We start from the raw sequence: 23,880 nt of genomic DNA, 5'->3' as shown, positions 1-23,880 counted from the left end.
AAGGAAGGAAGGAAGGAAGGAAGGAAGGAAGGAAGGAGAAAGAAAGAAAGACAAAGACAGAAAGAAAGAAAAGATAAAGAAGGAATCAGTGAATTATAAAGTTCTGCACTTTGAAAACTTTAGTTTTGGATGGACTACAGCTGCTGTGTGCCACACAAATTTCTACTTTCATTACAGATCACTGTAAGACTGCTAAGATTCCAACACAGTTTTAAAAAGAAAATCCTTCTCTTCCATTAGTTTGCTTTGTGYGTTGCTCCCTGCACTGAATCAGGACAGACAGCTCTCTGCTTGCTTTAACGCTTCCTATAAAACAAATGCTTTCCCCCACGCCTAAGCTAGCATTAATGCACATGAGCAGCAGGGCTAAGCAAGGACACAAGGCAAGGGAGCAGCCTCGTGGCCACCCTGCCACCCGCAGCTCCAAGGTCCCCTTTCCCAGACAGGGATGGCCAGGACGGACAGGCTCCGGGCAGGCCTTTCCCTTGGGGACACGCCAAGGTGGCCCTCGCTGCCCTGGTGCCAGCTTCGCACACGCTGCCCGCCGCTCGCTCACAATGTCCCTGGCCACCACAGCTGCCCTCCGAGCGCGTGTGCAGCGCGCAGGGCTACCTGGGCCTGCATTCCCTGGAGGACTCGATTTGTCTGCATTAAAGGTGCTGCCATCACTGAATGCACTGACTACGGTATCAAATTGCATTGCATTTCCTTTCTCCTTTTAGAATTTGGGGAAAAAAAAATCATATAACTTCTTTGCATGCACTTAAATATCTGACAAGTGTTGGGCTACGTGAGATGTTGCAGGGCATGCAGACAGCTGGAGTTAGAAATCTCCATTTATTTAAACTAGCCTGCACCTAAACAGTAACGCTGCAAACGACAGCGTATATAGCCCGTGCGTTTTGAACATGCGCCTCTGGAACYGAGCTGTCAAGCAGGGACAGCGCAGTAATTCTGACCTAGGGACACTTTAAATTTGTCCCTGGCTAAGAATTGAACAGGAAGAACTTGTCACTGTGTTTGAGCAAGATCAGTTTGTCCTTCCGACTCGGTCTTGATCACACTCGATATTTATAGCTGTTGATTCTGCAGATATCAGATGCATATAAAGAGCTTAGGCTGGGGTGGGTTTCRGTATAACCTGACTCCTCCAGGGCTGTGCATGCAGGAGAGGCTTTTCCTCCCCAGAAGTGCTCAGTTCCATGGGGAATGGAGGAAGAAGGCACAGCTACAGGCYTGAGCAAGGGCTTAAGTACTCCTGTGCACCAACTGCAGTGCAATTGAAAGTTACCGGCATGCACACACATGCACAGTGATGTGAAACCACTGTCAAACTATAAAAAGGATTTCCTTGTTCTCCCACTCTAACTGCACTGCACTATTCTGTACCAGGCAGAATAGAACACGCTTCCTACCTAGTGTCACTGCACTTACAACTCCTGCCTTTGGCTTTTTATTTTTAATGCCCATATGTTATAATTGCTGAACAGRCTATGCAGAATACAAAATTACTTTGTTAGGGAGTCAATCTTTATCTTTCAAACTAAAACAAGAAAACTAAAATACAAACACTGGGATCCTTAGGACCTGGCAGTTTCAAAAATCTTCAGCTATTTGGTTACATTCCAATACTGTGCTTAGTTGTAAAATTTTCTTTAAAGAATGGATAAAAAAAAACAGAAAGACAAAGTAAAAATATTTAAAACATTGTGTTTAATGAGTGCTTTTCTAAGCTCTCTGTCCAAACAGAATATTAGGTGCTACAAGACCATAAGACAAAGAATTTTTTTTTCCTTTGATAAGCATGTTAAAACATATCAAAATTAAAGCACAAAATAATACTGTACTTCTGTTGTAAAAAGAGGATTGCAGAAAAAGGATGCAGGCAAAGAGATGTCTCAAGGGACCATTCAAAGAAATGTTACTCCAAGTGGAAATGAGAAGAATGCTTTTTCCCCAGTGGGGGGAGAAAGATTAGSAGTGACAAAACCCAGAATGAGGTTTTACCACTCAAGAGGAGAGAGCGAAAGTTCCTGYGAGTGTACCAGGAGAGTGGGAAAAGGTTCTAGAAAGAAGGAACTCCTGCTAATAAATAAGCTTAGAGATTAAATTAATGATAACTCAAAAACATCAGACTCCCTTCTTAAATCTGTCTTTAATATGACGTCTTTCAAATGTGCTGAGCATGCTGAACAACAACTGCAGATTTAGGAGCTTAGCTCTGGGCACACTTTCTTTGTTACTATGTTTGACAACTTGATAGGATTATTTTCTGTCCCGTTATGACGGCATAAATCCAGCACAGTTTAGTATTCTTTGATGAAATTACTCTAGATTAACAGTGGAGCCAGCTAGACAAACTGAACTGCAGATGTGTTTGTGCTGTTAAATGACATGAATTTCACTATTCTGTTCAAGCAGAGTCAATGTTTCACCTAAACCAATGAGAGAGTCAGTAATTACTAACCCTGCAGTTAATATTCCTGTTCTTAAAAACATAGGGGAATAATCATTTGAAAAGTAAGGTCATTTATTATCTACTAGGTCATTTATTATCTACTAGAGAAGCAACTATTTGAGGCATATAGCTTTCCATAGTAAAATAAAAAAAGAAAAAGGTATGACTGAGAAGGGAGATTGCAAATCAGTCTGTTCCTACAGATTCCAAAAAATCCTTTCAAGAGATCAAATATTTAGATTATGGTGTCATGCTGTACCTTTACACCTAATATACTCTGTCGCCACAGTCAACCAGATTACATAGGACTCTTGTACTTAATGTTATCTCTCTTTATGAAGAATTTGCTGAAAAGACCACTTCTCAGCAGTACCAYCCTTTATCACTGTTTTTACACAGTAAGATATTTGTTGAACATATACTTTTCAGTGTCACTGCATATAATTTTTTCCCTTAAGTTCCTCAAATGAAAAATTCAAAAATCACAATGATTCTAAGCTTTCCATATGCTGGGCGATTTTTGCATTCCATGTTCCCTGATGAGGCATCGATTGTCACCAGGTAAAAATGCTATCAACAAGGTAGCACTGGCTGSATGAAACAGTCCAGGTGAGCCTGCAATTCACCATTGCTACCACAAAGAAATATTTTCACCGAGAACCAGAAATCCCTTCGGAACCAGTATCAAAGAGTTCAGACAACCAGTGCAGTGCTGCAAGGAAATCACAACTGCACTTCAGCCACACTTACCGAGTACAGCTTTAATGATGCGGTGCGGACTGTTCTAGTTTTATCCTTCTGACAGTATCTCAGGCAAAATTTCTTCCGATAGATTTTAAACAGATCAAAAAATATTTCAATAGCTCACTTATACAGTCCACATTCAAACTGAATGGCAGCACTTCATTACCCAAATTGTTTTTCTGGAGTTCCAGCTAACAGATGGAAAAGGCATGAAATGTTTCTATATTGGAAGATGAAGTCTAACCCTTATCAAGCTTAATACGTCATGAATTGATCCCTTCTGCTGCATAAAGAACTATATACTTGAATACTCTTCTGCAGCCATTAATGAACAGTGCTAGTAGTAAGATAGAAAGGAATATCAGGTTACATACATTTCTGCTATTTAAATCTTGATGTCTACACCTACGCTATGAAAGTCCACAAAGAAATGCAAGTTCAGGGGTTCAGATCACCTCGTATTTTAGATGTCCACTTTAAAACTGAAAAGGTGAATCATGCTCTAAAATACTTTATTTCCACTGATTTGAAAAGGAGACCAAAGAAGTAAGTCCTTTGCAAATGTCCTCATCTGTTAGATAAGCTTCACCTTCAATGTTTTTATGTTGTCTTTGAAAATACGGAAGACAATATATCATTAAGTTAAAATGTGCACCATATGGCATATAAAGTGTGGARTGTTTGGTACTTTGCGATGTACAGTACTGGTATGTAGGAGGTGTTTTAGATCAGCTTACTGTGTCCCTGAACATCAAAGGCAGAGATAACRAGCTTTCTGAGAGTTTCGACCTTCTCCCTCATTCTCCTCCATATACATTTTTAAGCAGCTGATTTACTCCCCTAATAAGAAAGAAAACAAGAGGCAGAGACACTTTGCACAGTTCCCCGGTTCTTGCATGCTGTTCTGCAATGTCTCTGGTGCACTCTGGTGGCTGCTTTGATAATTTAATAAAGTTTGGAAAGATAAAKCACTAATCACTGGTGCAGCCCATCTCCTTGCCTTGCAGAAACCACCTGGAATTTAGATGGGTTGAGCTTCCTATTTCACCTCTTTGTTTTTTGCCCATGGTCAGACAGCTGCTGAATTATCCAAAGATATACCAGTGTCTGCAATGGTAACTGATCTACATGGATTTGTTGTGCATCCTCACATCAGTTGTTGCCTCCTTTTCTCTATCCATATAACAGGGCTAATAGTATGAAAATTATCTCACCATTTGTCAAACTGTATCAAAAGGTACCCCAAAAATACAGCATTTTTTTCCTATACTCACTTTCTTCTGGTGCATGGTCAAAAAGAGATAACATGGCAAGGATAGAGAACAAATGATAAATGTAGTGCAATGTCTCTACATGAGGTACAAGACTTTTCAGGAAAACATAAWGTTACAACCAAAGTTTCATGTCACCCTTGAAAAGTCAGCATCAGTGTTGGGAACACAGGGATCTCCAGTGGTGTCTTTGAATACCCCCTTTCCCTTGAGATAGTTTTGATATAATTTTAACTTTATAAACTATCATTTTAAGTACACCACCAGTCATAACTTCAGCTTTTTAGCTTGTTACCAGAATCACGAAGAAATAAGTGTCCTTTCAGAACATAATGGCCCCAGGCCTTATTAATTCTCCCAGATTAGCTCTCTCAATGTGCTAGTAGATGTACTCTACTGGTACATGAAAATGAAATAAAACAGAAAAACATGAGATCTCATGTTTTTGTTCAATCTATATTACACTTATACAAGGCAGCTCTATTTCCCCTTCAAAAGCAGCTTTGCTGCATTAAATAAGATACACACTTTTGTGTCTTGCTTTTTTTCAGAGAGAGATCATCTATCCTCCTCCTCATCCTTGTTGCCATTTGTTTTAGTATCTGTTCCTATCTGAACTCATCTTTCTTGAGGATGGAGGTCCCGAATGATGAACTAGGAGTCTTGCACAAGGTTACAAATACTTTCCTGACTATATCAAAAATACTTTAGTATGAAAAAATCAGCTTTACCAGCGTCTCTGTCACAAGGCTGCTTGCAGTCCTTCAGTGACTGATTTGAACATATCTTAATATGATCTAGTTTGAACCGATTTGCTGCTCGGCTTGAACACCTGAGCACAACAGGAAGGTCACTCTGACATCTCCTGTTAGGAACATCCACAGGCTGCCTTGGTGGCCTTCAGGGTTCTGTAGTGAGACTGAGGTCCCATGAATTTCAAAAATCCTGGATTTGTCTTTCCAACGTCAAACCCATTAGGGAAGAAGGAACTAAGAGGAACTCATTATTCCCATAATTCACAACTCCTCCTGTCCTATCTGCCAAGGCAGGAGGTCAAACACAACATCCAGCATTTGGAGTGTACCTGAATGGGTGAGGTTGGATCTACTCAGAGATGGAGCTAGCAAGCGTGGAGAACCTACTTGAAAATAACAGCATAATTTTGGAGAACCTACTTGAAAATAACAGCACAATTTGCTGCTTTGAGAAAAAAGAATACTGTGTTGGTTGCTCAGGTTCACTGTCTACGTCAGCTGCTTCCTCGGCTGCTTTGTAGCGGGTTTGAGGGGGAGCCGGAACAGATCTTTCAGTCGACATCTGGCTGGGAAGTTGAAGCCATTAGCTTTCAAAGGCTCTCTAAGTCTATCTGCATTTTGGCTCAGTGCGCTTCTGTTTGTAATCCTTCTAATTCTGCTGTAGTCTGCAGATTGACTCACAGTTGAATTTGCAGCACAGAAACATCTGGTAGAGCAAAAAATGCAGCAGCCGTGAAGGAGTGKTTTTTTTTCTCAGTTTACTCAAAAAGCTCATGAAACTGCGACCGAATGCTAAACTGGCTAGGCCACAGCTATGCAGAAATGTCACCACTAGCTGACAAGTGCTGCACAACAGTGGAAGAAACAATTGTCACAGGCTGGAATTGAAATCACTCAGGAGCTATGTGAAAAAAAAAAATCTCTTCAAAGACTTCCGATTCATGTTAACCCAAAGCTTTCTTTCTTTATTCTTTTTTTTTTTTTCTCATTGAAATGAGGAACAAAAATCTTCATTTCGGGTCATTCTCTTTAACCCCAAACAAAACACCTTTCATTTTCTCATATGTTTCTCACACTAAGATCAAATTCTGCAGCCTTTAACATAGAATATATCAAGCAATATTATTTTTTGCTATTTTTAATTCAAACAATCTTCTGAATTCTACACAATTAAAAAAAAATGGTTTGTATCAACTCAAAACTGTATTTCCCAGAAAAGTCACTAAAACCCCAAAGAAAGGTACCATACTTAAACTACAAGTGATGCCTTGACTCCAGTTTGATGTGTCATATCACGAAACTGTATCTGTAGGTATCAGAGAGAAATCAGATGGGATAAATAGAAGTCTCCATATTTTTTATCATCATCATTTTTTCATCAGCTTACCAGGCTGTTATGCTGTAAAAAATCATCAACTAACACAACTGACCTATTTGACCAAGTCTTTTGCATATTTTTTTTAAGTCCAAGGTTAGCACTTGCAGTTTTGAATTAAGCCTTAAAGTGTATAATATTTGGGTTTTGTGGTTATTTTCAAATAAAGTTATTGGAATGAGGACTAGACAAATTTTCAGTAAACGAAAGTCTCAAGTATATACTGCAGAAATAAGACTGATTATTTGCTTTTGATTTGCTCTTCAGAGTCATTCAAAATGTAGCTAACATGACAGAACAGCAACTGCCGGGAAAACTAGTGTGAATATTTGTGAATTAAATTATACGATAAATAAGTATGTGCTGATCTGGTTCCTTAAGAGTGAATGCAGCAAGAGCTGTAAAAACTCAAAGCAAAATTACAGCTGTAGTACAGCACAGTGTGCCTCGTAATAATTAAAAGGTCTTAAGTGTTTCTAGGCTGATGCATAGTTACACCCTCTGGTCACAGATAATTTTAACAAAACCATTAAATTTGTTGCTTCTAACGCCACACTCTTCTAAAGGTACACCTGTGTCAGTCACAAATGAGTAAATGTAATAAATTGTTGGCTGTGACTAATTCGCTCATCCCTGCCTRCAAACAGATTGAGGGGTCAGGTCTGTAGAGCAAAGTTCAGAAACTGCTGCAGAAACACAAGGCAAGACTAAGCTACCAAGCACAAGGCAAGACTGTGCTACCAGTGCTCTGTGTTTGGGGGGCAATAGCTGCTTTTACAAAAGGCTCCACTTGAAAATTTGCCCACATCAGGATATAATTTGTGTAGGTTCTGCAAGAAAACCAGAATGTTTATAATTCACTTGAAAGAAATTCACAAAAAATGGCTGGTCAGATTTACTTTGATTCAAATCAATACAGTTTCTTACTACTTAATAACTCACACTACTGACAACACTGTTTACCACAGGTCCACTAGAGAAACCCTCAGAACTTGAAGTATCATGTAAGTATGAATATAGAGGGAAAATACTTCTATATATAATATCTATAAAAATTATGAGGGCACCTATGATCACAGCTCCTGAGATTTCCATCCCAGTGGATGTGACTTGCATAGTTTCACTGGCAGAAATAAAGATGGTCAATAACGAACGAGAGCTCAGCCCCAAACACGCCAGGGCCATGGGGTTGTTTGCAGAGGAGGCAAAAGGCGAAGGGACAACCTGCCCTTGAGGACACGTGCCCATGATGGACACCAGGACTTGGCGTAGGAAGCGGTGCCTGCTCCCAATGGGGAGCAGTAGCGGGTGATCCCTCGCGTCCGTGGGAGTCCTGGCCATGCTGCTGCTGTGCTGGCTGCGTGGGCATGTGCCTCTCCTCACTTGCTCTGGCACAAAATGGCCAAAAAGGGCTCTGTCCAATTCCAGAAAGAAGGTTAGACCTTGTCACTTTAGCGTCAGTGTAGCGGGGCTTCTAACTTGCATCAGCGGAGGCACCCATTTTCCACAGGGATGGAAAGCCCTTCCTAGGATCAGAGCACATCTTCATGCACTCGCAGGCATTTTTGCTAAATATACAATCAAATTACCAAAAGTCCCTCAAATCTGGTCACCAGAATTTTCATGAAGACATTGCTTTCTCTTCAGAGAATGGTTTATCTCAAGATACGAGCAAGCACTAGGTGCTCTTCTCTACCCTTCCTTAACTATAAAAAACAAAGTGTTCTTGCATTATGGGAATCTGTGCATATGAGACAAAGTTACAATTTTCTTTAATGAAAAGTTGCATATCTAAATTTTTTTAAAAATTGATGTCTTTTGAATGCAGAACTTTTTCATCAGTATATTAGCTGTTGAGCAGTAACGATTACTAAACATTTTAATAATCCCTGTGTTGGCTTCAAAACTATTTTTTTACCTCCTTTTCTAAACTAACATTTATAGTCTTTAAAACTATCATAGAAGTAAATGCTTTCAGTAACTTAAGGTGGGGATTTCACAAATTCTTGTTGAAAAGAGCCTCTTCTTTCATGTGAGCATGCATGATGATGAAATTTGGTGCAATGCACTGTTTACAAAGAAGATACATCTGACAGTATCAGCTCTGCTGCTCTGCAGTGAATTTAGCACTATTCAATTTACCTTTGTTTTGGAACATTTTACAGAAGAACACAGGGGCATAAACATCTGCAGGAGCTTTCATCCAGTTGCCACCTGCTAGCTGAGACACAAAAGCTTCAGCCACAACAACACCTCCGCTCCACAGGAGTCCACAATTTTCTCCAAAATGGTTACAGGGAAATTTAAATTGCATTTGCATTAGCACCAATCAAGTACTGTTCATATAAAAGTTAGATATGCTTAACTTTATTCTGTGCCACAGAATATCTATATAATATAGGTTTAAGAGGATGAGCTGTAGACAAATTAGGAAACATGGCAAAAGCAACTTATGGCTTATGGCTCAAATAAATAAACAAAACTCTTAATACTTTCCAAATATTATCTCTGACTCAGCATTTGCATGTACAGACATATCCTGATCAGGAATATTGTAACTTCTTTAATCCTTTTCCCAGCTTTTCTAACTCGGGCATGCTAGTTGTGGTTTCACCAAAGCCTCAGCACAGAGGCCATGTACCTGCATGCTGCTTCTGAGTCAGCCGGGCAGCTCCTCAGGAGTGTCTCCATGAATAAAATAACTAGGGAAAAATGCAAAATGCCGACAAAATCATTCTTTTTTTTTTTTTCTCTTTCCCTGCCACATTTTTTTCCCTTTGATTACTTTGGGGAATCACTGGAAATTAATACAGAATTGCTGTAAAAGATGATTACAACAGATTTCAGACTGAAGATTATTTCCATTTTATAGCTCGAGTTTGAGAGTTTCTATTTGCGGAAGCATTAGGTTCTCAGACATAATCCATGCAAAGTGCACTTCATTACAGCAATCACAGGAAGAAATGTTCATAAGGAATCAGCACAATGTATAATGTGTGCTGTAATGTTTTGCAGAAATATATTTTACAGTATATAGCCATAATAGTTTTAAATGTTCTGAGTGCTGCCTAAAGTACTTGTTACATGGCAAAAGTGGAATTGTATTTTTCCCCGTGAAGCAAGTACATCATTTCTTAACTGCCARGAAGCTGTGAAATGGTAATAACTTTAGGACGTTGTCATATTCTGCCACCATGAACACCAGCCTCCAAGGGCTTCACATATTTTGCTGGAGTCAGTGGAATTTTCTGCACTTAACTATTCAGTTCAGAATGCTGTAACTACTTCAGTCAACCTAATTTCTCATTCTTTTGACTGCAGGTAAGTACTTTCATGAAAGGCAAGACTGATATTTTAAAATGAAGTTTCACAGCAGTTGCCTTACAAGGGCCCAAATGTCAAAACATAAAGATTTAATGTTTGYATTGTCTTTCATATTATTCATTTTTGGGTCTGGAGAGTACAACAGTTTTGAAATACAGAGCTACGTGCTATTAAATAATGGCAATATACCAAAATACAGGAGACTGGGCATATACTTACAAATATATAAAAAAAGTGTCATTTTCTATACTCTCAGTATGTCAAAATGTCTTTAAACCCGAAAGGTATGCAGCAAACTCTTCTGGCATAGCAAACAACACAATAATAAAGTATGTATCAATCTAAAATACATAGACAGTAGTTTTAAGTTAACAGGCTTGTTCTACCCAACACCAAATAAAAAACAATGGAAGCTGTGCTTATGTTTAAACTATGTTCATATTTAAACTATATTAATACCATTTTTAATTCAGGGCTTCATTCGGTATACCTTGCTCATAGAAGCCATCCTACCAATACTGCTGGCAGCCACTATAATTATGGATCAATGTACAAGTCAGTGTTTCCTCCTGCACGAGGACTAGGGGGATTCAGGAGAGTGAGGAGGAATCAGTTCCAAGCCAGCAGACGGTGGGGGCATTTCTCACACCATGTAATTACGCAGCCAAATTCCTTGCCACAAGATGTGGTGGAAGCTAAAAGCCTACATGGCTGTAGGCAAGGCCTGACACGTTCATGGAAAAGAAATCCATTGAATGTTACTAAACACATAAAAAGAACATCTGGCTCAGGAATTGCCCGACCTCATATGGCTGCAAGTTGGCAAAAGCATCACAAGGCCAGCCCTGCTTAAAGCTCTTTTAGAGGCTTCTTTAAGCACTGAGGATGCCACAAGGATGGACATTTTGGTCCAGTCCAGCAGGGCTACTTTCATTCTCAAATGGACTGCAATTAAAAACAATGCTGATTCCCTGTGACAGCACATATGTGTATGAAGGATTTAAAAAATAACAAATCATGATTATCTAGAGCAGCAATAAAAACTTCATTACATTTTTCTAAAAACTATCTTTTTGAAAAAGTAACCACATTAACTTGCTGAGTGGCTTTGCTGAACTTCTTGRCAACACACTCTTCTCCTTAGGCTTAGGTACTTAACTGCTGCATGAAAGCTGTGCTGTTTTTAACATACTGTGGTCCTAAGTACCTCCCAGGAACTCAGTTCTCAATCTGGATCTTGTAATGCACAGTTTGGCTTGCTCCTCCACTGCAGAAATGAAGCAATTCTTCAATTCTAACCCCAGTAGCTGTAACATTTCAGACTCAGAATTAACATAGTCAGGGCACTTATCTGCACAGCACAGGCCTCTTTCTAAATTGCAGGCCAAGTTTTTTACCTCACAGTGGATGTTCAATGTTATCTTAATTCAGTGAATTATGTATTAGCAAAATAAACATGTCCTTAAAATTTAACGGAGCATTTTAGTCAGGGGAATCTGTTGTTATTTATGCACTGATTGGAAATGTAAATATCAAAAATGTCAATGGACAAAAAGGCATCCTCTGCATCGCTTCGGCCCGTTAATTTATTGCTGATATTTTGAGCTACAGAACAACAGCTCCCACGCACATTTTGCTAAGGTGGGTAATACAGCTATGTAGAACTCTGAATTGAAGACTTTCTAAAAAAAAAAAAAAAACTTTTGTCACTACAAAACGTCTATATAGATTAACAGCTCCTACGTCTTTCTAAAAATTACATTCACATACATTCCCAGAACTCATGATCTTGTTCATACTACTGTCCACAGGGTGTCCCATTGGTTATTTGACTGTGGTGTTATACGGCAGTGGTGCCAGTGGGACTGGGACCTAAAAATKACCTTTACAAAGGCATGTGCAAGGTCCTGCACCTGGGSAGGAATAACCCCAGGCACCAGTACAGATTAGGGCTCTACCTGCTGGAAAGCAGCTCCTCGGAGAGGGACCTGGGAGTCCTGGTTGACACCAAGTTAACCATGAGTCAGCAGTGTGCCCTCGTGGCCAAGAAGGCCAATGGGATCCTGGCCTGCATCAGGAGGAGTGTTGCCAGCAGGTCAAGGGAGGGGATCCTGCCCCTCTCCTCAGCTCTGGTGAGGCCGCACCTGGAGTACTGTGTGCAGTKCTGGGCACCCCWSTATAGGAGGGACGTGGAGCTTCTCGAGAGGGTCCAGCAGAGAGCAGTGAATACGAACAGGGGCCTGGAGCATCTGTCCTATRAGAGAGCTGGGCCTGTTCAGCCTCAAGAAGAGAAAGCTGAGAGGAGCTCTTATTAACGTGCATAAATACCTCAAGAGAGGGCAGCAAGAGGAGGGGGCCAGACTCTCTTCAGTGGCAATCAGCGAGTGGCAGTCAGRACAAGAGACAATGCTCCAACTTGAACCATCCTGTGGTTATGCAGGTTATGCATCCTGTGAATGGCCAGACTAAACCAACGTAGATGCTGCAAATTAATGAAAGCCTCCTGAGAATGCTTTCAGGAACTCATCTGCTTAAAAGTGGTATCACATACACTTTACACAGTATGTCTCTAACGTGACAAGCAGAGAGTTCCCTATTTGGGTCCCTATCTTTTGATCGCTAAACACTATACATTCTGCAGTGTCAGAAAAACGCCTGCAACGTTTCATTCTACCTATTTGCCTTTGTAGTCTTTTTATCTTGTTCCAACCATCCTATTTGCATGCAAAGTCACATTACTGAAAGCAGCTAAKACACCCTGCATAATCCAGTGATTTGCTAAGCTAACATTCCTAGCATGAATGTCACCAGAGTGTGTCCCAAGATCCTTTAAATTACAAGTAKGTGGCAGCCCGGGCTCCAGAGCTTGATTCTAGACGTGAGTGAGAAGCTCTGTCTCTGTGCCCATGCAGTCCAGGATACGGAGCTCACACTGGAGACAATTCACTTATTCAACCACTGAAATCATCATGTTCAAACATGAGATAAAGAATTCTGCTTTCCCTAGTGCTAGAGAGTGTAGATGGCAGAATAAGACTGTTTGTCCTCTCCGTCTGTTATTAGGAGACAGTCCCAATCTGACCATTTTATGTCCCACAGAGAAGTGTTGTTTCCCCCTCTCAACAGCTGCTGACTCCTGCACTGGGGAGGGCTCAGCCATGATCCTCCTTCCCCTGGCACATGCTGGGAGCTTGGCTGCTCGAAGTTTAGGAGCTGGTTTTCAGCATTTCTGCCATTAATAGTTAGGCTTGCTCATAMTAATTGTCTGATCAGAGCGTAACAGATGCAAGCATTGACACTCACATAATCCTTCCCCTCCTTTCCTATGGATTAGAGACTGTAGATACATAATGCTGGTAACTGTGGATGCAGTCCGGGAACCTTTTGCTGTCTTGGTCTCTGTAAATGTGCACATCCATATCGGCTATTCAAAGCATTTTTCGCTGGAATAGAGCATTTCATGGGATACTTCAACTGGGAGTTTATGCTCTTGAAAGGGACACAACTATTTGCCTGACTTGACATATGCCACTTTCTTCTCCCCTTCTACCTGCATTTGCGTTTTACTGACTTTCCCAACTCAGAAAACATCCTTAAAGGACAGGATCCATAGGCTAAATTCTGCCACTTCACTCCAGCATTTGCTTTCTTCTGAGCACCAGCAATTCAGAAGGATTATTTTACTGCTAAATTATAAGAGTTTATTTTTAAACAATCCAAATAAGATAAGTCCAAATAAGATCCTCATGAATGTATTTACAGACATTAAGCTTACCCTACCTCTACAACTTGAAGCTTGAGAAAAGGCTGAGCCAAATGTCATTTCATGATACAAAAGGAGCAGGTAGCAGGAAAGACAGATGTCCCAGCCTTCTGCCTACTTCCAGTGCAGGATCTTCCAGCTCCAGAAGCTCCAAAGGCTGTGAACTTCCCACTGGCCCTCTGCCAGGAGTGCAAACTGCAGTGTCACAACATGCACTGCCTACTCCTTTTCTTCTTTTTCTTTGTTTTCTTTTTTAATGTGACCCAGCAGCCTGCTTCCTTCTCATGACAAGTTTTAGCTTCTGCTGTCCCACATGGCATGTCCCTAATTATACAACTAAAAAAAGCTTTGATGCGGAACACATCTTGTTCTTTGGGTGTCGCCAAAAATAAACAAGCCCATACTGAATGCAATAGAGCTATACGTTAAAAAGGGTTTTGCCGTAATGAAACGCATTCATGGAAACAAAAAGAACAGTCTGGATCATCCCGCCTTCTTTAGTGTAAGCAACAATCTCCCAGAAGTTTTACATTAGATTAAAAAGGAAACAGCTGTTGTCAGAAGGCAGCATGATGCCAACAGTGGAAAAGGAGGGATTACAGAATCCAAGTCATCCTACTCCTACTGCATAAGTGTTAACAGAGGCTTTCCTTCAGCACAGACGACTGAAGGTGGCAAAACCCCGACACTGCCCTSAACTTCTGATTTAGGTAAGAAAACTATCCACTGTTAGCTAGCAGTTTAACAGATGATGCAGTGTTTCCTTTAGCAAAGGTGTCATGAAGGAACTATAAATCTGCCTTTTTTTTTTGTAAACCCTTAAATGGATAGCAACACTAAACCAAAAACATTAAAAAGGATCTCTCTCCATTGGCTCTAAAGACATCTTGAAAGAGAACAGAGCAATCCTTAGTGCACTTTAATGTACAGCACACAGGTCAACGTAATTTCCTCTTTCCCAAACTAAAAATGAACCCACACTCCGCGCAGTGAAAAAATCCTAAGTAAGGCCAAGAGTGCAAGGGAAATCCAGCACATCTGAGGGGCTTCTCTGGCGACAAACTCTTCTTGCTGAGGAGTAAAAGGCAGCTCTGCACTCGTGTGAAGAGAAAGACACTTCAGACTGACATTTACTCAAGCATGCTGTTCTTGAAGGTACTGCTTTATTCTGTTTGTATGGTAACATGTACGCACATGTGCATGCACTCATCATTCATACTTTAAATTACTCATCTTCAAAGAATGTACTTCATATCATTATTATTATATTTAACAATGCGAAGTTTTTAATATATTTTTTATTAACTGCATTGTCATAAGTTATTTACTATTATGACAACATTCATCCTTTCTCTTCATTCAAATACAGTCTAGATTTTCTTTCAACAAGACTACATCGGGTGCCTCATTTAGCAGAAAGCAGACTGCCATGTAACAAAACCTAAGCACTCATTTCCTACTGCAGGCGATTCCAAGGATTATAACATAGCCCAATCCTTCYATTTTATTAGAAATTGATCCTTTAACTGACTTAGCTACCCACGGCAGGCTTTTTTGCAAATTAAGTTTACTTCTTAAGTTTGGCTAGAGGCAGATGGTACTCTTTAAAGATTACTGGCGACATAAACCATTCTGCCTCATACATATAATTACTAACCAGTATTCACTCTCTAATTCCTAAAGAGCCCGTGCTTTTCCCCTGCTGGGCTATCTTTTTTTTTCACTATGTCAAGGTCTAACTGCATTTACTGTCATAATAGCAAAATGTTAGCAAAAATGTTCATCTGTAGCTAGTGCTGGCCACCAAAAGTTGGACCATATGCTTCTCTACTGCAAGGAGCAGAAGACCAAAATTGCTTAGAGAGGATTAAAATTCCCTGCGGGAAAAATACACAGGAGCCTGCAACACAGTGAGCCAAACCCAGGAATTTGAGGGGGAGAAGGTCCCACAACATCGTCATTTAGCAGATTCCATTTAATTTCTGGAGATGGGCTGAAACTGGTTCTAAAACACCCTTCCCTGCTTGTTGTCTGGYTGTGGGGACCACTCACACTCCCACGCGACGAGAGCCTGAGGGGAGGTTGGCCCACAGCGGGGTCCGAGAGCCTGAGGGGAGGCTGGCCCACAGCCGGGTCGGTGGCCATTCCACYGGTGAGACACTCCAAGCGAGTCACTTCCTTGCAGAGGAAACTCTACAGATTGTGAAGCACAAAATAACCCACCTTACTGCCGTTTAAGTAAATTAATCTCTTATTTTCAACAATCRGGAACACTAAAGACTGTTGGGCTTCTATTATTCCCTAATTGCTCTTAAGTGCGGTATCGTGCAACAGAACTTCAGGTAAACATTGATCCAACAGCTTCAAGGCAAAGAGAAATAAAAAAAAGTAATAGTACTTCATGGACAATAGTACTTTAATGGTGTTAATTTGTTTTAGAATTCGTATTTAAAAGCAGTCTACCTTTTTTTTTTCACTGAACACTATTTGCATATACAGGCTATATATATTGACTTTTACATCCAAACTTAAACATCACAGCAGTATTACTGAAGTATATATACAGTTATGAGGGCTGAGTGTCACACTTTTTATCCTTACTTGAACAAGAGTAATCTTACAGATCCCAGAATCCTCATCTGAAGCAATTCACTTCCAAGCGATGAATATCCCAACCATTTAGCTGCCTTAATGTGACATTTTTGCAAAGCATGAACTGAACCACTGGTTCATTTTTCTGAATATCAAGACTTCCTTCTATTACAAACTGTAACTTGATCTAATGAACCTACTTAGCTCAGCTTTCCATAGCCTTTTTTTTTACTCTTATTATCATTTTTAGGTCCATCATAATAAATTATAAAACTCCTTAATACAATGTATTTCCAAATAATTAGAACATCAGTAAGCTCCTATAAATGCATCAGTAAACAGCTTTCTCATAACTAAACACTTAAAAACACTTCTAATAATTTTATCAGGCAAAATAATTGTCAAGAAGAGAGTTGTGATTCTGCAGTTCCTGTATCAGCTGTTCCTCTTAATGAAGGTCTTTTTTTTGCCACTTAGTTTAATAGTAAATGCAGACTGTTTGTTTGTTTTTAAGCTACATGTTTGACTCTCCTATTCAGAGCCGACAGAGCCAAATGTTTATTTGAGGCATCCAGAATTCCTGTGCCAAAAAAAAAAAAAAAAAAGCTTTGAGTAATTTGGGCTCATTCACACAAGCTGAGATTTTCCACACATGCTTCTGCTACATTTATTTTGTGTTGTATTTTTAGCAATTAATATTTACTTAAAGCTGAGTATCACTACCACTTCCTTGCATCCAAGGAAAACGCATGTGACTCTTCAAAGATAAGGGAAAAATATTTTTAATTTTCCAGGCTCACATAAAACAAGGCTTTTATTAAAATATCTGAGGTTTGGGGGCTTCTGCCTTTACAAGTTAAACATTTAATGCAGTGCCACTCACCAGGCTATTAACACAGTTATGGGATTCAGCATTTCAATGTCTCTTTAACGGCGTTTCTTTGCATACCTGCAATGCTGATTAGTTGCATGCAATGGTGAGAATATGACTCCAGCTTTTTTAACAGTTACTCCTGGATTCTGACCATCAGATTCATCACAAATAAGCTAGAAATAAGCTGCACAAATATTTTGGGGGGGGAGAAAAATTTAAGTATCAGGCTGCCTTACAGAATGAGCTGGAGTATTGATTTGTGCCTGTGGAGAGGTGAGGGATAAACCTCTAATTCCTGCTAGAGGAAATTTTAATCACACAGAAAAAGAAGGAAGGAAAAGATATGTGTAAGCCATGGTAAGTAGGACTGAGTCTCATTATTTTGTGTGAATTCCTTGGCCTTTTGGTTCTGCTTCAGAAACTACAGTGAGGCCACCTGTGATGGCCCTGATGTCACCACAGGGCGCTGATCAGAGCGCGAGGAGATTCCCCACGGGAGCAGCTACTAACATTTCAACTTGCAGAGCAATGTTAAATAAAACAGAATACAACAGCAACCATGCCCAGTTTTCTTACACAGTCGCCGAGTTCTCGCAGTGCCACCGCTAGACTTGGCCATCGGTGATCCATAAAACGACTCGGTCTCGGATTAGCCCATCTGATAATTGTGCAAATTCCCGCAGCTCAGAAACACAGCGGCTCAGTGCTGCTCTGGCCTGCTGCCTTCCGGCAGAGAAAATGCATTCGCCTAAATTATTTTCTTGGGTGGATTTTCTAACAATTTCCTCTGTACTTCCAGCTCCTGCTGTAAATCTCTGATCTTTCAGAGCTTCCTTCGTGCAGCACYGCTTCTCATTTTGATCTTTGTGCTGCAGAGAGAAAATTTATTAGAGTGACAYAACCATTCCCTCCAAACTGATGGATGCCAGGGACTGCGTCAGCTTCTTGTTTTTTGGCCAGACATTATGAAGGTGGCTTTGAAAAGTACAAAGGAAGAGTCATTTCCAAAAATTTATACTTAACTACAGAACAGGAGTCACCCAATGATTTTATTGACCACTGCTGTGGCAAATAATAAAAGGGAATATTAAGCATTTCAGTTACTTAYTGCAGTTGGTTTTGCTGACAAGGCTGTTGCTGAGGGGCTACACGTGTGAAGACAGGAGGAAATCAGGACATGAGGAGGAAGAGCAGGGGAATGAYGGTGTATGCAGGTGTAGCACAATGTCATTATTCACAGGGCAATGACAAGAAGGATTAAGGAGATAACTGCAGCTACTGCTTTTCCAGCACTGCAAAACAACACTGCTCAACAACACAAAACCCCTAAAGTATCTGGTGAGGTAAACGTTATTGACTTCAGCACAGGTAGAATACTGCAGAGCTAGCTTATGGGATCACTGGCCTCCCTTAGCTGTGCTCCCTCCCCTGGGCTCAGGTTCACTTGCTTACACTGAGTAGAAGAAAAAATAAAGGAGGAGAAAGGGGATGGTGAGGAGTAAGCCTGAGGAGCTTCCATTTCATGTGCTCTGGGCTCTGAATCCTCAAACGTGTGCAGCTACCAGGAGTCATCGCATGGAGCAGAACGGCGAGAAAGGAAACATTCACCAAGACATGAGCGAGGCTCTTTCGGAAGACTGATAGTGGCCTTTTTTGGCTAAAAAGACAGATAAGCTTAAGTGAATGAAGACTGCTGGATGCACTCTTATTCCAGCTTGAGGTTTTGAGATACATACTACTCTTAAAATATTTTAAAAGATTAAGAGAAAGAAGTGAAACTGTAACACAATAAGGATGGAATGGAGATGACAATTTTGGTGTTGCACCTCTTCAAAAAAGGTGAACATTTGGATTCAATTATCCTAGGAGGAATGACAGCAAAAGCCGGACGACTACTGAAAGTTTGTGTATAACACTAAATATCATCACATCCAAGGTGGAAGCAGAATATTAGAATTTTAATAAGATGAAGTTGGGTGCAATAGATGATCTCCTGGCCCAAACACTGATTTCCCAGGTGAGTTGTTTCAATAACTCAGAAGTAAGTAAATACCTGTCAGCCCAAGTGACGCCGTATTACCAGAGATGATCAACATAACAGATATAACTGGAAGGAACAAAAACATGGTATGGGAAATTTTACACTTCTTACGCTGAGCCCAATAATGTGAAAATTCTGCAAGAATGCTGAAGGAAAAGATATTTAGAAACAAGGGGGGAAGTGAATCATCTTAGTGGGAGCAACCAAGCAGCAAGGATAAAACTGCTGTTCAGTCACCTCATAAACACAGATACTAAATACAGACAGATCCAACCAGGCTATCGGATAACGCTGACACAGAAGAAACGCAAAGAAACTGGCTAGTCATAAGTAAGAGTTTAAAATTAGAGCAAGGTTCTACAGAGGACTCGTATAGGCAAAGACCTAATTTTTTAAAAAAAAAATCATGTTTAACAAAAGGATTGGAGATTGTAGCTTTTTCATAAGCCGCAAGATGGGATTCTAAGAACTAAATAGCCATTTCCAACCCCCACAATATGTTCCTACATGGGGGTGGAAAAAGCAATATAAATTACACTAAATAAGATAATCTTATGCTATGTTAAAGAAACACTTAAGATTGTAAAATAAAATGAAGAMGTTCAAAAGTCAACATTCCTTAATGTGTATGTTTCCCAAAATCTTAACTGCGTTCAAGTTCATAAATGAAATAAAATTATGTATTAGTGTCATACCTTTGATTTTCTTTCCKAAAAAATCAAAGACCAGGAACTGGTCAGGAAGATTATTTGCATGTCATAATGAGCCATCAAATAGTATGTAGACTGTATAAATGGCCTCTCTTGAAGCCTCTCACACCACTCCGTGTGCTTTGCTTGCACACCTGGCTTGGCCACAGTGGCCCAGACTTCCCAGGACAGCAGAGGCAAGGACACCCAGTCGGTCTCAGCAGTTATGATGGTTCCCAAGGTTCCCAGTGGTTCAGTTATGATGGTTCCCAGTTATGAAGGTTCTCTAGGGGAGGCACCAAACTTCTGCAGAAGCTGCTTCCTAGGGGGCTGGACCCTGTAGAACCAGATCATGTCAATCATCTGAAAAGCAGATCCTGAAGTCCAKGCTCATGTAATGAGCTAGTGAGAGCTCTAGGTGTCTGCAAAGATGCTGAATTCAGAGTTGAAGGAACATGTGATCAACAATTTTAACAGAAGTATTTTACTTGCTGACCTATTTTTTAAAGACATAAAAATTGCGAATATAAAATTATAAATCTTATAACTGCACAAAAAACCAAAAAAGGCATATCCTATTATTGCTGCTTCAACTAGCAGTCTTCTCATTTCACATGAGGCAAGTTATAAAAAACTATTAACTCGCAACATATACTGAACTTTCAAAAAAGCACTTCAAGTCTGGGTTCGCTCTTTTCCACCCCTGTAGTTTAATGATTTTTAAATCTCCTAAAACAGAAACTGTGCCTAACATAGCCAGGCTCTAATTCAAGCTTTTGCAGCACGATTCACAACTTCGTAGCATCCAATAGTATTGGACAGTAGCATCCAAATGGTGACTCCTCTCACAAGCATCTTGTGTTCGTGTGTCCATGTCTTTGTCCTCAGTTTGTGTCCCTGGCTGAAGTGCTTCAGAGCTGTTCMATCTGCTGCTGTCTCCTTTGTCTGTTGTTATCAAGCACGATTATCCATCAGTTTTAATTTTTTTGCAAACTATTCCGCTTTCAAAGGGTGCGCAACCATTATTTACAAACAGATAATTACATAAAGTATACAAAAACATCTCACCTTGCTGAGATTTTTTTTTTGCCATCATTTTCTTAGCGTGTCAGTTCCCACCCAGGGAGCACACCTTTGTCTTCCTGAAACTAATCACAACTTTGCAACTGTGCTGCACGGGAACCAACCTCTGACTGAAACAGATACAGAATCATCCCCTGTAAAGGATAATTAGCCAAGACAAGGGTCAGAGACCAAGCACTATTATTTGATGTCTTCTAGCAAGGATGAGTAGTGTTTTTCAATATATTTGCCTCTAGTATTCAAGCAAGGACACTATTTTAGAAATGCTGTATAGGAAAGAATCTGATGACAGTAAGGGTTTGGGCTGCACAGCATACATTTTACTGTCAGTATAACCTTTCRATAAACTGTACTGTTAAAAATAGTTCTCCAGGTTCAAATATCTTTTTTGAATGACATATTAGCACAAAATTTATTCATTTGACTATGGCAGAACCTTAAAATGATTTATAGTATTTCAAGAGTGCCTCACACAGTTTCATATTTACAAAGTCTCTTTTGTGTTTTACTGTCTTCTGGGTTCACTGTTACATTGCAGGTCTCTTGCTAGCGGAGGCATCGAATAAATGTGCTGGAATGTCTAAGTGCAGCTGCTCGTGTCGGACTCATGATCAATCTGCCACGTTTTGGTGATGTGAGGGGCAGGGGTATCATGCAGCATTTTAAGGGCATTTTAAGGGGGCTGCATTTTAAGGGCAGACTTGCTAAACACGACCGGGCAGCCGTCCCTGATCCATGCTCGGTTAGAGCGCGATTGGTCTCGCTGCTGTGCTTTGCTTGCTTCTTCTTTCAGATACTGCCACTCTTCCCCACTCCAGCAACGCTCCGTGCAGCACCTCTCCTTTTCTCTAGCTCTGATAAATAGAAACTATTCACTCTGCTCTGTAATAATTTGGTTTCTCAGCCCGCTGCCTTTACGCGGCCCCTTTGCAGCCACATCCCTGATCGTTTTGCCTCTTGCATCAAAGCGAAGGTTGCCTACAATATTTACAATCTCTTCCAACTTTATTGACCCTTTCCACTCAATGCTACAGTAACTTAATTTTACCCTCACTCAGGCCACTGTGTCTGCCCCCAACACACCTCTGTTAAATTTTCAGATATACACACCCCCTTTTCCCCTCCATGCACATCCAGCCTGCAAGTTCCATAAACCCCTTAGCCTCTTTACATCCTTTCTTATGATACCTACAAAACATTGGCAATCATCAGACTGCCGAGTCCAGGATATACTTTTATCATTTTAGAGTAGTTCCCTATCTAGCTGCACTTGYTTGCTGTTTCCAGATTCACAGGAGGCAGGGCTTTCTTTTTCCTTTTTTCTTTCTTTTTTTCCCCCRCTCAGTCCTTACATAGCAAGCAGAAACATTAAGCTCGACTTCAGAATAAATAAATAGCAATATGCTGCTAAGCAAATAACTACTATTTATAATAAGAAGAGAGAGGTAGTGATAAGGAACTGGCCGAGACTTCTTCTGAACTTCTCCCTGATTTGTCCCGGGAAAAAGTGAGCACACGAAAGTGAATAAATTTATTAATTTAGAGCAGTGGTTTCAGTTAGACCCAGGACAGACACATTGACCTCGCATGTATTTGCTTGCGATCAGACAATGGAAAGAGCCATATGAAAGCACATTTCCTGTTCAGGTATATGAGTGCATACATAAAGTGCTGAAATGGATGTATTCATATGCAAGACTAGAATTTACTCAATAAAAAAAAAAATCTGTCTTGCAGTCTGTTTTACAAGGTGAAAACTTTTACCCTGTGTTTTGGTAAGCAACAGCTCTGGAGGTGTCTGAATAGGTCACCAGGTGCTCGCAGAGTAGGTTAAACAGTTTCAACAGTTAAACATCCCACTGATATGGCTAGGTTCAAAAGTTGGGATACTACCTGTCTCTACAAGCTATGCCCAATTATTTTAAGAATCATTACATGTAGAGAGCAGATATCCTAGAAACCACATCCAGAGCTATAAATATATAAAATATATATTAAAATTGACTGTCCTTTTTTGCAATCACTCCTACGGCAAACGCAGAAAACAATATTTAAGTAATTAAATCAATGCCCAAGCATAATGAGCCTTAAGTGAAAACGTCCCACAGAACACATCACTGCTGCTACAAACTGAATGTCTGGCTCGAAAGACGCCCCCTCTAATAAGCACGCACTTTGTTGGTAATTTCTATAATAATTCTTTACAATTTTGAGCGTCTGATGCACAAGGGGCCGCACAAGGCGTTCGCGTGCGCCGCCAAACGCCGGGGCCGCCGCCGCGCACCCTGCTCCGCGCCCCCCACGCGCGAGAGCCGCGCGCGCTCCCGCGCCCAAACCCAGCGGGACGGGGCGGCAGGAGAGCAGGAACGGGCACSGGAGCGGGAACGGGCAGGAGAGCGGGAACGGGCACGGGAGCGGGAACGGGCACGGGAGCCGCCGGACGTCCCCGCCTCCGCCCGCGGGGCCGGCCACTCAAGCAACCACCGCCCGTTTTATTTATTTTATTTTCTCATTTTATTTTCCCTTTTTTCTTTCTTTTTTTTTTTTTCTTTTTTTTCCCTTCTTCCTCCCACTCGCTTTCCCGTGCTGGCGCGGCAGCCCTTACCTCAGGTGCAGGTACTGCACCAGCTTCGTCACCACGGTCACCATCGCGCCGCCGGGAGCCGCAGCCGCCCCTGCCGCCGGGGCCGCCACCTCCCGCCGCCGCCATCACGTGTCGGGGCGGAGCGGGCAGCCCCGGCGTGGGGACAGCCCCGGCCCGTGGGGAGGTGGCCGCCGCTCCCAGCTGGCGCGGGGGTGTCGCCGTGGGCGCGGGGTGGCGAGTGCAGCGATGGCCGCGGCGCCCGCAGGGGGACCCTGGCCAGGGGGCCTTGGGCCCCYCATGGAGCAAGAGCCAAAGGGCTCGAGCAGG

At 41.2% G+C, this 23,880-nt stretch overlaps 1 protein-coding gene and 1 long non-coding RNA gene across 2 annotated transcripts in view; both read right to left on the bottom strand.

The window, feature by feature from the left end:
• The window catches only part of ARHGAP18 (Rho GTPase activating protein 18), an 84,107-nt gene extending 60,486 nt beyond the window's left edge, over positions 1-23,621 (bottom strand). Inside the window, exon 1 of the mRNA XM_026039261.1 lies at positions 23,575-23,621. Within this exon, the coding sequence (XP_025895046.1) occupies positions 23,575-23,618 (44 nt within the window). The 5' untranslated portion in view covers positions 23,619-23,621. The remainder of the gene's footprint in view (positions 1-23,574) is intronic.
• LOC112947231 lies at positions 16,301-18,042 on the bottom strand. Its single transcript, XR_003249373.1, has 2 exons — positions 17,733-18,042; positions 16,301-16,862 (listed from the first exon to the last, which is right to left on the bottom strand). It is a non-coding gene; the product is annotated as an uncharacterized LOC112947231 (long non-coding RNA).
• Positions 23,622-23,880: the final 259 nt, after the last annotated feature.

Source organism: Nothoprocta perdicaria, unplaced genomic scaffold, assembly GCF_003342845.1.
Source record: "Nothoprocta perdicaria isolate Ctin4 unplaced genomic scaffold, notPer1 scaffold_226, whole genome shotgun sequence".
NCBI lineage: Eukaryota > Metazoa > Chordata > Aves > Tinamiformes > Tinamidae > Nothoprocta > Nothoprocta perdicaria.
The sequence above is the reverse complement of the archived record's forward strand: the minus strand, read 5'-3'. Positions and strand labels throughout refer to the sequence as shown.